The sequence below is a fragment of the Microcaecilia unicolor genome, chromosome 6, assembly GCF_901765095.1.
Source record: "Microcaecilia unicolor chromosome 6, aMicUni1.1, whole genome shotgun sequence".
NCBI classification, from domain to species: Eukaryota; Metazoa; Chordata; class Amphibia; order Gymnophiona; family Siphonopidae; genus Microcaecilia; species Microcaecilia unicolor.
This window is the reverse complement of record NC_044036.1, coordinates 121965794-121982142: the sequence shown is the minus strand read 5'-3', so window position 1 is coordinate 121982142 and position 16349 is coordinate 121965794. Positions and strand designations below refer to the sequence as shown.

Sequence of the window (16349 nt, the reverse complement as noted above, 5' to 3'; positions counted from 1 at the left end):
CTCAACGAGTAGTTAAACTCTGGAATTCGCAGCCAGAAAAAGTGGTTAAGGCAGTTAACTTAGCGGACTTCAAAAAAAGGTTGGTCAGCTTCCTGGAGGAAAAGGCCATAGAATGTTATTGAATGGACGAGGGAATAATACACTATTTCTAGAAGGGTCGAGACAAATTACTTGTTCTTTTGGCCGCTGTCGGTGACAGGGTGCTGGGCTCAATGGACCCTTGGTCTGTCCTAGCATGGTGATGCTTATGTACTTATGTATTTTAAAAATGCAGACATTGACAACATTTACTGCACAAATGTAGGGAGCATGTTGATACGGCAGGCAAGAGACTTTTCAGCCTAATACTTCTTCTCTTGTGTTCTCATGAGTTTTCTATTTTCTTTCTAATGCATGGCATAATATTCATCTGATATTTCCCAATTCATTTGTCTCATCATCGCAAACTAAACAGAACTGCAGGTAAAGCAATATTTTGATTGCTACAGTTCAGACCATTGAGAGAAGGAAACCCAACAATTTTTGTTAGCTTAACAACAGCTTGCTGCAAATGACATACCTTGGACAGTGAGTGGCACTTTCACAAGAACAGATCCCATTAAATTCCGAGCTACGCATTCGTACTCAGATGTGTCCTCTTTCTGCACAGAAGCAATACGCAAGGAATTGTTAGACAAGACAGTGATTCGGTCATTGCTAAAAATAGGACGACCCTGGCGAGACCACTCAATGGTTGGTGGAGGCTCTCCGTCTGCCTGGCAGTGAATCATTACTGTGGTACCAGCATTAACAATTATCTCCACTGGTTCAACTGTAATAGCTGGAGGGCCTAAGAGAGAAAGAGAGAAATTCAGTACTCGTGTTCTATCAGAAACAACTGCAAGTGAAACGGGTTTCACAGTAGCTACAAAAACCATTTCCATTTCCAGCGTCACCACAAGAAATAGTTGTCATGATGCACCATAACCATCATAGTAATCACTTTTCGGAATGCTTCAGCACTCATCTCACAGCAATGAGAAGTTTCCATACCAATGGAAAGAAACGGAAACATTATAGTGAATAATGAAAAATACAGGATATTTTATCAATAAGATATGCTTCACATGCAATGTGGTCCTGCTACTATCTAGCATTGACAGCTAAAATTCATGAGGGAAATGAAAATTGTGCTTTCCCACAGAAATATGCTTTTAAGCCCTGTCAAATAATTGTACAAATCTCTCTGTAAGTAGCAAATAATAACGACCCTTACTCTGAAGCGTTAATGTCACACTATGCTCCACCACCCCGGCATCATTGGCTGCTATGCACTTATAGTCACCGGCATCTTCATTCTACAAGGAAGAAAACACAGGTAACACAAACCACCGTGACCCTTTCCTGAGGTGCTGTTGAACCAATAATTAAGGCCAGCAGATCTGAACAGTAACAGTGTATAATTAATTAAAGTCTTTCCTGCCGATATTCAGCGCTATTTAAGCGGCCAGGAATGGTTAAGCGCTAATATTCAGTGTGAGATAGCCAGTTATCTCTGCTGAATATTAACACTTAGCACATACCCCTGGATTCTATATAGCGCACCTAGAGATCTGTGCTGAAATCAAAGCGTATTCTATAGCAACTTGCGTAACTTAGGGGTCCTTTTACTAAGGTGTGCTGAAAAATGGCCTGTGGTAGCGTAAGCACGTGTTTTGGGCGCGTGCAGATCCATTTTTCAGCGCACCTGTAAAAATACCTTTTTTAACTTTGACCGAAAATGGACGTGTGGCAAAATTAAAATTGACGCACGTTCATTTTGAGTCTGAGACCTTACCGCCAGCCATTGACTTAACGGTAAGGTCTCGCATGTTAACCAGGCGGTAATGGTCTACATGCGTCCAATGCCTTTCACCGCCCAGTAGTGCCGCACGCCAGAAAATAAAAATTATTTTCTGGTGCATGTAGTGGACGGGCGTCAAAAATGAAATTACTGCCTGGGCCACGTGGTAACTCGGAATTGGCACACGTTGGGCTCATGTAGGAGCTTACGTGGCTTAGTAAAAGGGCCCCTTAATTGGCTTAACAAGCTAATCAGCATTGAGAACAGGTCTTAACAAGCAATAATGAGCACTAATTGGCAATAATTAGAATTTACATGCACAATTCGCTAAGCATATTCTGTAAGACAGTGCACCTAAGTTCTAGCGTGTGCAGGCAAAAAGGGGCATGGTTATAGGTAGGGAAATGGGTGTTTCATGGGCATTCCGAAATTTATGCACATAGATATAGATATAGAATATCTAAGGAGGAGTGGCCTAGTGGTTAGCGTGGTGGACTTTGGTCCTGGGGAACTGGATTTGATTCCCACTGCAGGCACGGGCAGCTCCAGGCAAGTCACTTAACCCTCCATTGCCCCAGGTACAAATAAGTACCTGTATATAATATGTAAGCCGCATTGAACCTGCTATGAGTGGGAAAGCGCAGGGTACAAATGAAACAAACATAAAATATGGCCCAGTATGACTAAATCTACGTGCCAGTATTTATGCCACATTTTCTTTGGTGTAAATGGAGGCACGTAGTTTTAGGCGCTGATATATCAACTAAGCGTACTCTATAGGATGCCCCTAAATCTAGGCACTGCTTATAGAATACACTTAGTCAGTATTGATTTCCTGTAGACAAGACTTAATGACATAGAATGATGTAATAAAATACAACCTAGCTGTGTAATGAAAACAAATACAGACCCATAAAACATCAGTAAAATGTCAAAAATAGTAACAATGATAAATACACTAGATAACAAACAATGATAAAACTATAAATCCACCACCAATGCCACCATGATATTCTGCTGCACGACTAATATTCCACCAGTGTCGTTATGCTCATATTAGCCCTCTCCTCAAGTCACTTCACTAGCTTCCTATTCGTTTCCGCATACAGTTCAAACTCCTCTTATTGACCTATAAGTGCATTCACTCTGCAGCTCCTCAGTACCTCTCCACTCTCAACTCTCCCTACATTCCGCCCCGGGAACTCCGTTCACTGGGTAAATCTCTCTTATTTGCACCCTTCACCTCCACTGCTAACTCCAGACTCCGTTCCTTTTATCTTGCTGCACCTTATGCCTGGAATAGACTTCCTGAGTCAGTACGGCAAGCTCCATCTCTGGCCGTCTTCAAATCTAAGCTAAAAGCCCATCTTTTTGATGCTGCTTTTAACTCCTAACCCTTATTCACTTGTTCAGAACCCTTATTTTATCATCCTCACTTTAATATTCCCTTATCTCTTGTTTGTCCTGTTTGTCTGTCCTAATTAGATTGTAAGCTCTGTTGAGCAAGGACTGTCTCTTCATGCTAAAGTGTACAGCGCTGCGTACGTCTAGTAGCGCTTTAGAAATGATAAGTAGTAATAGTAGTTTCCACACCGATTTTTATGCGCCATATATAGAATCTTCCCCATAGCGGATAACCAGCTATATCTTGTGATATAGCTGGCTATCTGTGAATATTCAGATGCTGGCTGGCTATGTTTAGCAGCCACACTGGACCGCCTAAAAGGCAATCCTATCTTTGGCCGCTATAAACTTAACCAGCCGGCACTGAATATTAAGTTAGCCAGTTAAGTTTGAGCCGGCCAAAATAAACCATATATTCAATGCCAGTCACTGGAAACGGCCCGGCATTGAATATTCGAGTTCATCGCCAGTGGCGGCAGTTAACCGTGCTGCCTGCCACTGGCTGAGTATCGACCCTTCTGTTTCCTAGGGTTGCCACAATGAGTATGCATTAGATAGGTTTGCATATATTAGACACCCAGGTTACGCAAATCTTTCTCAGGTATATTCATCACAGTGATTCTGAAAACCAGATTGGCTAGACGTGTTGACAAACCCTGATGTGAAGCCCAATTTTGCACAGGTTGTCTAGGTGGGAAAAAGGACATCCAAACCTGAATGTGTACAATTTCCTGAGTATTCTTAAAAAAAAAAAAAAAGACTCACTGAATGCAGAGCTTTTTGTGAAATACGTATAAGGATGTGGGTAATGTATATCAGTTTGCAGCACATACAACAGGAACAATCATTTTAGAAAGGAACATACTCACAAAGAGAGTGGCAGCATTTGAGGATTTCAACATGTAAGTTTTAATACTTAAAGCACAACTGGTTATTTCACAACCCATGTGTGTAAGTGCTGTATAAATGTCAGATTTTACAAAACTGGGTGTCTGAAGGGATCCAATTAAGAAGCCAAGTTAGAAAAGTCTCTGTTTTGGATTTTAGAGGCAGTTTTATACACCAGAGAGGCAGTGGCGTACCAAGGGCGGGGCGGTCCGCCCCGGGTGTCAATGGGTGGGGGGTGCTCTGCTGGCGAGTCCCTACCAGCTCCGTCCATGCGGCAGTGGTGCGGCGCCTTGCGCGACTCTGCACTGCTGTAAAAGAACAAAATCACCTTGTCGGCCCTTCCCTCACTCTGTCCCGCCCTCGAGGAAATAGGACATTACATCAGAGGGCGGGACACAGTGAGGGAAGGGCCGACGAGGCGATTTTCTTCTTTTACAGTACTGCAGAGTTGCGCGAGGCGCCGGGTGGACGGAGCTGGAAGGTGGGGACTGGGGTGGGGTGCCGTGTTATGCCGGGGGGGGGGGGTGCCGTGTTGCCCTGCAGCCGGGGGGGGGGGGGGGGCACGCCGTGTTGCCCTGCAGTGGGGGGGGGGGCGCGCAGCAGCGATCCGCCCCGGGTGGCAGTGAACCACAGAACGCCACTGCAGAGAGGTAAGCACATTCGTTCCCTCAGTCGCTCTTGCACACCTCAGCTAACATTTACATGTGCCTTGGAGCAGGTGTGAATGCTGACATCTAGGTTTTATAAAACAAGCCTGAAATGAAGTTCACATAAACAGTCTGGTCTAAACCACCATAAGTACATAAGTACATAAGTAGTGCCATACTGGGAAAGACCAAAGGTCCATCTAGCCCAGCATCCTGTCACCGACAGTGGCCAATCCAGGTCAAGGGCACCTGGCACGCTCCCCAAACGTAAAAACATTCCAGACAAGTTATACCTAAAAATGCGGAATTTTTCCAAGTCCATTTAATAGCGGTCTATGGACTTGTCCTTTAGGAATCTATCTAACCCCTTTTTAAACTCCGTCAAGCTAACCGCCCGTACCACGTTCTCCGGCAATGAATTCCAGAGTCTAATTACACGTTGGGTGAAGAAAATTTTCTCCGATTCGTTTTAAATTTACCACACTGTAGCTTCAACTCATGCCCTCTAGTCCTAGTATTTTTGGATAGCGTGAACAGTCGCTTCACATCCACCCGATCCATTCCACTCATTATTTTATACACTTCTATCATATCTCCCCTCAGCCGTCTCTTCTCCAAGCTGAAAAGCCCTAGCCTTCTCAGCCTCTCTTCATAGGAAAGTCGTCCCATCCCCACTATCATTTTCGTCGCCCTTCGCTGTACCTTTTCCAATTCTACTATATCTTTTTTGAGATACGGAGACCAGTACTGAACACAATACTCCAGGTGCGGTCGCACCATGGAGCGATACAACGGCATTATAACATCCGCACACCTGGACTCCATACCCTTCCTAATAACACCCAACATTCTATTCGCTTTCCTAGCCGCAGCAGCACACTGAGCAGAAGGTTTCAGCGTATCATCGACGACGACACCCAGATCCCTTTCTTGATCCGTAACTCCTAACGTGGAACCTTGCAAGACGTAGCTATAATTCGGGTTCCTCTTACCCACATGCATCACTTTGCACTTGTCAACATTGAACTTCATCTGCCACTTGCACGCCCATTCTCCCAGTCTCGCAAGGTCCTCCTGTAATCGTTCACATTCCTCCTGGGACTTGACGACCCTGAATAATTTTGTGTCATCGGCGAATTTAATTACCTCACTAGTTATTCCCATCTCTAGGTCATTTATAAATACATTAAAAAGCAACGGACCCAGCACAGACCCCTGCGGGACCCCACTAACTACCCTCCTCCACTGAGAATACTGGCCACGCAATCCTACTCTCTGCTTCCTATCTTTCAACCAGTTCTTAATCCATAATAATACCCTACCTCCGATTCCATGACTCTGCAATTTCTTCAGGAGTCTTTCGTGCGGCACTTTGTCAAACGCCTTCTGAAAATCCAGATATACAATATCAACCGGCTCCCCATTGTCCACATGTTTGCTTACCCCCTCAAAAAAATGCATTAGATTGGTGAGGCAAGACTTCCCTTCACTAAATCCGTGCTGACTTTGTCTCATCAGTCCATGTTTTTGTATATGCTCTGCAATTTTATTCTTAATAATAGCCTCCACCATCTTGCCCGGCACCGACGTCAGACTCACCGGTCTATAATTTCCCGGATCTCCTCTGGAACCCTTCTTAAAAATCGGAGTAACATTGGCTACCCTCCAGTCTTCCGGTATTACACTCGATTTTAGGGACAGATTGCATATTTCTAACAGTAGCTCCGCAAGTTCATTTTTTAGTTCTATTAATACTCTGGGATGAATACCATCAGGTCCCGGTGATTTACTACTCTTCAGCTTGCTGAACTGACCCATTACATCCTCCAAGGTTACAGAGAATTTGTTTAGTTTCTCCGACTCCCCCGCTTCAAATATTCTTTCCGGCACCGGTGTCCCCCCCAAATCCTCCTCGGTGAAGACCGAAGCAAAGAATTCATTTAATTTCTCCGCTACGGCTTTGTCCTCCTTGATCGCCCCTTTAACACCATTTTCGTCCAGCGGCCCAACCGACTCTTTGGCCGGTTTCCTGCTTTTAATGTATCTAAAAAAATTTTTACTATGTATTTTTGCTTCCAACGCTAATTTCTTCTCAAAGTCCTTTTTTGCCCTCCTTATCTCCGCTTTGCATTTGGCTTGGCATTCCTTATGATCTATCCTGTTACTTTCAGTTGGTTCTCTTCTCCACTTTCTGAAGGATTGTTTTTTGGCTCTAATGATTTCCTTTATCTTACTGTTTAGCCACGCCGGCTGACGTTTAGTCTTTTTTCCCTTTTTTCTAATACGTGGAATATATTTGTCCTGAACCTCCAGGATGGTGTTTTTAAACAGCATCCACGCCTGATGCAAGTTTTTTACTCTGCGAGCTGCTCCTTTCAGTCTTTTTTTCACCATTTTTCTCATTTTGTCGTAATCACCTTTTCTATAGTTAAACGCTAGCGTACTTGATTTCCTAGTTTCACTTCCTTCAATGCCAATATCAAAACCGATCATATTATGATCACTGTTATCAAGCGGCCCTCGTATCGTTACCCCCTGCACTAGATCATGAGCACCACTAAGGACTAAGTCTAGTATTTTTCCTTCTCTTGTCGGCTCCTGAACTAGCTGTTCCATGAAGCTGTCCTTGATTTCATCAAGAAATCTTATGTCCCTTGCGTGTACAGATGTTACATTAACCCAGTCTATATGCGGGTAATTGAAATCCCCCATTATTATTGTGTTGCCCAGTTTGTTTGCGTCCCTGATTTCCTTTAACATTTCCGCATCCGTCTGTTCGTCCTGGCCAGGCGGACGGTAGTACACTCCTATCACTATCCTTTTCCCCTTTGCACATGGAATCCACCAGAGGAGGAGAAAGTGACCCAATGTGCAGCGGTTTACTTCCTCCTCCTCCTGCCCTTTGATCTCTGAGGGGGAGAGGTTCAGGAGTACAATGAAGGGGAGGGGGGAGAGCAAAGAAATGTGAATGTGCCATTGGGGAGGGGGTGGGGGCAGAGAAATGTGAATGTGCCATTTGGGAGAGTGAGGGGGGCAGACAAAGGTGAATGTGCCATTGAGGAGGGTAGGAGGGGTCAGACAAAGATGAATGTGCCACTGGGGAGAGTGGGAGGGGGAGAAGGCAAAGGGAATGTGCCATTGGGGAGAGTGGAAGGGGGAGAAGACAATGGTGTGTGTGGCTTTGGCAGGCTGGAGCTTGAAGAGGAGGAAATTTGGGCCTTAGGATGAGAAAATTCTGTGCAAAAACGGTACAAATAAATATTGCAGAATTTTCCAAAATTTGGCTCAGAATTCCCCCCAGGAGTAAAATATGCACTATGTAAGTTAAGTGGGTTTTTGCAGAATAGCACTTAGGTGGTATGCTGGCATTTATGTGCAAACATATGCATAAATGCTAGTTTTCTAAACATTTACGTGTGTAACGCTTGTAAATGTTAGCACCTAGTTTATGCTATTGCTCTACATGTGTGTGTACTGGTCTCTGACTTCCTTATTTTTTTTTGTTACATTTGTACCCTGTGCTTTCCCCACTCATGGCAGGCTCAATGCGGCTTACATGGGGCAATGGGGGGTTAAGTGACTTGCCCAGAGTCACAAGGAGCTGCCTGTGCCTGAGGTGAAAATTGAACTCAGTTTCTCAGGACCAAAGTCCACCACTCTAACCACTAGGCCACACCTCCCCTCCGAATGTGGATTTTCCTAGCCACAGTGCAGAATATTGTGACCTAACTCATGAGGTTAACAGCAAATTTGTCTCTCAATCAAGAATAAGCAATCCACCCAGTTTCTAAGCTATCAAATGATGTTGTTATGATTACCACAGTGCCATAAATAGCCAAAGAGCCATTGTTGAGTTGCCGGATCCTGTTGCTAACTTGAATTCCAACTCCTTTTTTGCTCCATTGGATCATGGGAACTGGATCTCCCTGAACCTCACAGTTTAACATGGCATTGCCACCCAAGGGCTCGATCCGGTTCGCATGGAGATCCCCATTGAAAACTGGAGGTTCTGGAGAAATGGATAATTAAACAAAGTTAATCACAGAAGCCATATAGAGGAATAAACTCTAAATTGCATTACTGGCTGTTAGTTTGGCACACTCAGTCTTATGCCTTTTTTTTTCTATTAGGCATAAAAAGGTCAGTTTAAGAACTGGCAGCCAGATGCACTAACTCCACGGAAAGAGCCCTTCCCTTACTGATCCCTTAGCGAATCGGTAAAAAACAGGCATGCATGAAGGAAATCGCATGCAAATGAGTTGCTCACTGTTAGCACATTTGCATGCGATTTCCTTCCTATGCTGGCTGCTCTGCGCATGCCAAAGACAGCTTCATACACACAGACAAGCTGCGTGTATAATAGCTATCAATAAATTGCCGGGCATTTTGTGCAGCAGAGGGAGAGAGAATCGTGGATCGGGACGTGCGAGGACGCCCAAATCAAAACTATTTGGACGTTCCTTTTGATTATGCCCCTCCAGGTCTCTCTCAGCCAATCACAGTGCGTTTAGCTGACACTAGTGACAGCTAAACACTCTGTGATTGGCTGAGAGAGACCTGGAGGGGCATAATCGAAAGGGACGTCCAAATAGTTTTGATTTGGACGTCCTCGCACGTCCCGATCCCCAATTCTCTCCGGCGGTGGTCATTTCGGTTCGGCCACCTTAGTCGTAAGAAAAACACGTCCAACAGAAGGACACCCATCACAAAATCTGAAGAAAAAAACATCCGAGTGTTAGGCACTTGAAAGGACGTCCCTGACGAGCACTTGAACGTTTTTTTTTCTTCCAATTTTAGCGATGGGCGTCCTCCTCTCCATGGGTCCCGCTCACAGCAGCCCCAATGAGAGATGCAGACCTCCCGTTAGGTTTTCCACGGTGCATGGGGTCGGAAAACAGCTGTGCTTCTGCCTTGCATGCTCATTATAATACTAATTAGCTCATTTGCATTCCATTTTCGTTAGCTGCTACCATGACAGGAAAATGGCTCAGAGAACCCTTTTGAGCATGTCTTGTTTTACTACTTGCTCGCTTGACTGGCTAGAACTGGTTTAAAAACCATGCTGCTGGCTCGTTAAGTTTAGTGCATCTGGCCCTGGGTAAAGGCAGGGCAAAAAGTGTAAAAGATCAGCAAGTCAGTCAGCACAATTTTTTAAATTGTAGAGATGTGCTTAGAAAAAATATTCTGTTAGCTTTTGAGCAATTTTAGGACCTTTCCCCTGATTTTTGAGACATTTTCTTGATTCATTTCACACATTCATTTTAACAAAAAATCTTTAATGTACATAAGAACTATTTAATGTGCAATTTTCATAGGTTAATGTGCATGAACTTGATTTTACATGCACTAAGGGTCTTATTTACTAAGCGGCATTAAGAGCGTGCAAGCATTTTTATCTCGCACTAAACGCTAAAGACACCCATAGGAATATATTGGTGTCTGTAGCGTTTAGTGCGTGCTAATTTTAGGCATGTGCTAAGAATGCTAGTGTATATTAGTAAACAGGGCCCTAAAAGTTTTAAGGCACACTAATAATCTGAATGTAAGCTAATGAATGCACATCCCTCTAAAATAGGCAACTTTTGTCCAAGGCTTCTACATCTTGCAGTTTCTCGAACGGGGAAATACTCTCGGTAAAGAACACAACACTGGTACAAAAAAATCTCCATCAAATGCTTGCCAGGAATGACCAAAAGATTTGCTCACAGGAGCTTTCATCTCATTTTGGGCCCCTTTTACCAAGCTGCAGCAAAAGGGGGCCGGCGCTGGTGTCGGTGCGTGTTTTACACGCGACCCGAGGCTCCCTTTTACTGCAGCTAGTAAAAGGGAAGTCTCAACTTCCTGAAGGAAATGGCCATGTGGCAAATAAAGCAATTGTCATGTGGCCATTTTGGGGGGCAGCCTTTAATGCCCGATTACCGCCAGGTACATTCTGGTGCTACAAAATAAAATACATTTTTATAGCACCGGAAATGACGGTGTGCAATGGGTGGGAAGTATCACCGGGCTGCTGCGGTAGCCCGGTAGTACTTCCTGTATAGCAAGCAGTAAGCCCGAGATGGGCTTACTGCTGCTTAGTAAAAGGAACCCTTTATTTGCATTACTGTAGCTCATGTTCTATTTGTTTTGCAAAGTCCAAGAAGAGTAGAGGAATGACACAAATGATGACCAGCCATGAGGATGAATAAAAGACAATTCATTTATGAAAGAACCAGCCACAAAGACCCGACACAGGCCACGTTTTGATGGACGCAATCACCTGCTTCAGGGGTCACAAATAAAGCTCCAAATACAACAGCGGAGAATATATCTTGTGGTTCTAGGTCAGTTCCCACCCACCAATTCCCACCTGGACAATTCCCACTATACCAGGGAGGACAATTCCCACCCATAACTCAAAAAAAACAAAACAAAACACAAAACACACTAGGACAATTAATCTCCCCAACCCCCTTTTACATATCCTCTTCCCCTTCCAGACATGCAGTTCATTTGAAACCACCCACCAGCACCGGAAGACCTACGGGAGCAGCTGGAGCCGCTTGCTTGCTTTGCTCAGTTTGCTCATGGCAGGGAGGGAGGGAGGGACAGAGAGAGAGAGAGAGAGACACTTATCCAGCACTCACCGTGAAGACTCACGGGACGCACCATCAAGATGCACCGCCAGAGCGTCCACAACACCGGGATTTTATTGATGGAAAAGTTCAACATTGGGGAAAAATTCAACGGTAAAAAAAAAAATAAACAAAAAACGAGCGGTCACTGGCAGGTGGGAACTGTCCAGATGGCAACTCGCTAGATACCATATTCTTGTGCACAAAGCAAAGAAAAATTTGCCCACACTGTAATGAAGATTCACAATGCATATGGGATATCGATATGAAAAAGATTTGTCTTTGATTCATCCCCACGGCTGTTCGTCATTTGTGCAATCCTCTACTCTTCTTGGACTTTGAGGTATTGACATAAAGGCTTTTTCCTGTTTGTGCTTTTGACTTGGCCATATCTGTTTTGCAACCTGGTACATAGTCATTTTACACACTGTGATTCTATTTCTATAGTTTGATGTCAGACTGCTGAATGCAAATCCAATTAGATATCACCAAGAACAAGAGATACTGTCAACATGAGTACATGTGTACCCAACCTTAAGCACTTTATTTTCATTATCTTATTTATTTTATTACAAATTTTGTAGCCCACACTCTCTACTATTCCAAGTGGGTTAAAATATGAATAATTAAAATACAAAACTCAACATATAATAACAAAGAAATAAAACACATAAAAGTCAAAATAAAAAAACTAACATACAGTAAAACAATAAACACGACACATTCATCAGCAACACCCTAACACAATTTATTTTGTTCTATGGAAAATTTAGGGGTCCTTTTATTAAGGTGCACTAACAGATTTAGCGTGTGCTAATGATTAGTGTGTGATAAAGGGTCCTTTTACCATGCTGCGGTAAAAAGGGCTCTTTGGTAGTGGCAGTGACCATTTTTGCCACACGCCAGGGCCCTTTTTACTGCAGTGGGTAAAAAGCATGAAAAAACACATGGTCATGCAGTAAGCTTGCACTTACTGCATTTCCATGTGGGGGTGGGGGGAGAACTTACCACCATCCATTGCAGTGTTGGTAAGGGCTCCCATGCTACCCCAGCAGCAACCGGGCAGCATGCGGCGCTGGCCAATTACTGCCGGCTAACCCTCTGTTCATACATTAAGATGTAGAGATTTAGCACAAAACTCCAGGAATTTATATCACAAGCAAAATCTTAACATATTTGTCCACAACACATGGATCCAAGATAGGAAATTATAACTAATAGAATTTAAATAATAATACATATCAAGAAACAACTAGAAGGACGTTGAAATCTTGCAGCCTACACAGTACTGCTATATGGGAACAGCCATCACAGGAGGGTCACGTATAGTCTCCTTAGCTATAAGAAAATCTATTAATTTAATGGGACAGGAAAAAAGGTAATTTACCCCTTCTAAAGAGATCACACATCTAGATGGATATTTGAGAATAAAAGTTGCACCCAGGGAAAGGATTCTCGGCCTCAATGCCAATAACTCTCTTTTCCTGGCTTGGGTATCTTTAGCTAAATCTGGAAAAATACGTATTTTCCCGCCCATAAAATCAACAATCATTTTCCTGAAATAAGAACGCAAAATTAAACTCTTATTGGACTCCAGGGCTAAAGTTTTAAGTAAAGTTGCTTGCTCTGAGATCTCGGAACGTTCTAGAAAATCAGTCAAATTGTCTTGAGGAGGTGCTGGATCCATAGACATTAGTTTTTTAATATATTGCATTTTCGTCACCAAAGGGTGGCGTTCAACAGAAATGTCCAGAACTTCCAAGAAATACTTTTTCAATAATTCAGCTGAAGTAATAAATGCAGAAATCAGAAAGTTGAGTATCCTTAAATTATTCCTTCTAATTTGATTTTCTATATATTCCAATCTCTTCGCCTGGATTGTATTTTCTTTAATAACAGTCACCACTGTCGTCTGCATAGATTGAATTTTGTCATGGTTGGACTCGATATTAGCAGTAATCTGATTAGATTGTTCCTGCAAATGTCTTATTTCAGTTTGTGTGGAATCAAACATTCGCTGGAGGTTCACATTTACCCCCTGAATAGCCTCCCATAACACATCCATAGTGATTATTGCAGGCTTTTCCACTCCACCTCTTAACCCTAGAGAATTTGCTTCTAGGGTTAGGGCTAGGGGCGAAAATCCCCTCCCTGTTGTTTCAGTACCTGGAGTTGAAGCCAGAACCGGACCTCCCACCGCTGGCGATAGTCCGCCCGAATCGGACGCCTGTACTATCAGCGCTTCCTCTGTTCCGCTACTCCTTCCAGGTTGTGGTGGGGTCAAGCCTGCCAATGGACTCAAAGTAGCGCCCTCAGCACTGTGCTCCGCAAATGCTGTTTTGGAGCTTCCAGAAGCAAGATTTCTTGGTCCCGGTGGGCGGATTCTGAAAACCTCGAGAGTGGGCTGCGTCATGGTGGGTCCACCAGCGGCGCTCAAGGAGGTATGAGTCGCCGCTTTTCCTTTTCTCTTCCCCGGGGAGCGCTCCGTGACACAAACCCACTGAACTAGGAATACCGGAGCTCATGCTCACACGTCTAGTTCGGCAGCCATCTTGGATCTCCGGTATATATATTTTTTTAAATTCAGCAGCACGGAAATAGTGCACACGGGAGGCGGAACTACCACCAGCAGAAGCGATGGGCCGGTGGTAGTTCTGGGTTGCCGCGCAGTAACTCTTTAGTAAAAGGCCCTTAAATGATAACACACCCATTGGAATATAATGGGCGTCATCATTTAGCGTGTGCTAATCATTAGTGTGCACTAAATCAGTGAGCACACCTTAATAAAAGGACACCTCAGTGTAGCAATTAATCAAAGTACCCAACCTTCTACAATACTACAAGATGATGTAAATTAGTGCCTCTTTATTTTTTATTTTGAAATTGTATTTATTGAAGAACGTATATACAAACATAGCATAGTATATGAACAAAGCCACAAGAAACAAAACTGTACCTACAGTTTTTAGAATGACAATTGTGTAAAAAGAAACATGATTTCCAAAAATCCAGGAAGCAAAAAAGGTAAAAAAAAAAAAAAATTGTGAAACTGTAATGCATAGATCCCAAATCTTGTAAGATCATGCTCGCTTTTTCTTTATCCCCACAGACTCCCTTCTCCACCCCTCCCCTCTTCTAGCTCTGCAGCTGTGCTTCTTAATAGGCATAGACTGCCTAAGAGAGAAACTAGAAGGATAGTGATATCAAAGAGACAGAAAACAAATAGGTTATGAATGTTGCTTGATATTTATTTATGACATACCTGCCTTTAGTGGATAAACCACCAAGGGATATATTCTTACTGCTCAAATAATTTTAGGGAAAAGGATATCCATACCTTTTACATAAACAAAGCCAATTGCCTTGATCGAACCAGCACTGTTTTCTGCCATGCATACATAGGTTCCGGTGTCCTCTTTTGATACTCGTTCAATCACAAGCTCACTATGACCATTCACGTTATCAAACTGTGCTAAAGAGACAGAATATAAGCAAAGTTAAAGGCATCCAAGGAAACCTATAAGACCAGTACTGGAATGTACAAAATAAACCCACTCGAAGACACTTCTCTAAGTAAAAGTGAGTATACCATTTTTTTTTGAAGATTACACTTTAAGAAAGAACCTCCTTAATGAATTGGACAAATTACCAAGGTAATAATTTTACATGAAGACGTGGGCAGACAATGAACGTCTCAATATTCAAAGGACTTATGCTTCTAACTTTGAGAGTTCTGGTCCTAACTGGCCCCAGAATGTCATTAGACTCAAATCAGGAGCAGAAAAGTAAGTGACAACAGGGGAGGATTTAGGATGGAGAGAAAAAGTTAGGAGCTGAACACAGATGTCCAGTACTAGGGGGTAAATTCTATAAGTAGCACCTAAAAATCAGCACCGAACATTTGTCATGGTTAGCGCGATTCTATAAAGAGTATGTGTCCTTTATAGAATCGCGCTAAGCACTAAGCTGCACCTAACTGTAGGTGGCTGCAATTAGGTCTGAGTAGGCCTAAAAACTGGTGCTCAAGTTAGAAACACTTAGGCATGATTCTGTATGACTGCGCATAAAATCTGGGAATGTCCTCTAACTACGCTCCCAAATTGTTATGCGTGACAGGATTTAGGCTCAATTCATTATAGAATTGGATATGAGCCTAAATTCTAATTATTGCAAATTAGTACTGATAATTGATTATCGCCCAATTATCAGCACTGATTAGCTTGTTCAATTCAGTTGTGCACATTCTTTATAGAATCACGCTAAGAACATCTTTAATCAACGCCGATTTTTCAGGCGCAATATACAGAATTTGGCCCTAGGCTCATAAATCTAGGCAGATGAATGGCAGGCCTACATATATAAGCAAAACTTTGAACCTCTTAATTAAGATGAATTTTCAGCTGAAAACTTAAGGCTAAGTTTATCTAAAAACAGGGCACAAATATAGAGGTCCTTTTACTAAGGTGCGTTGAAAATGGGCTACGGTAGTGTAGGCGCGTATTGTGGACGTGCACATATCCATTTTTCAGCGCACCTGTAAAAAAGGCCTTTTTAAAATTTTGTCAGAAATGGATGTGTGGCAAAATAAAAACTGATGCACATCCATTTTGGGTCTGAGATCTTACCACCAGCCATTGACTTAATGGTAAGGTCTCTCATATGGTAATTGCCTACGCATGTCAAGTCAGAGTTACTGTCCAATTTGTGCCACGCGTGTCAAAAATGAAATTACCGCATCGGCCACGTGGTAGCCGAGCGGTAACTCCAAATTGACACGCACTGGGCGCACGTAGGCACCTACGCGGTTTAGTAAAAGGGCCCCTTAATGAGCCTAATTTCGGAGCATAAGTTTAAGAGGCCAGCTGGCTTTTTGAATAGTGTGCCCAAAGTTTATGTCACAGCTTTGCTTACACATAGGATGAAAGTTCACAGTAATATCAAGTTTAAAACATTTAATAGATTCTTTTCCCCACC

General features: G+C 43.1%; 1 protein-coding gene across 2 annotated transcripts in view; it reads right to left on the bottom strand.

The window, feature by feature from the left end:
• The window catches only part of HMCN1 (hemicentin 1), a 672624-nt gene that overhangs the window by 100971 nt on the left and 555304 nt on the right, over positions 1–16349 (bottom strand). For both annotated transcript variants that reach the window (XM_030206904.1, XM_030206905.1), the window contains exons 84-87: positions 14713–14847; positions 8580–8770; positions 1256–1337; positions 560–829 (exon numbers count right to left, since the gene is read on the bottom strand). In XM_030206904.1, the coding sequence (XP_030062764.1) occupies positions 560–829; positions 1256–1337; positions 8580–8770; positions 14713–14847 (678 nt within the window). The remainder of the gene's footprint in view (positions 1–559; positions 830–1255; positions 1338–8579; positions 8771–14712; positions 14848–16349) is intronic.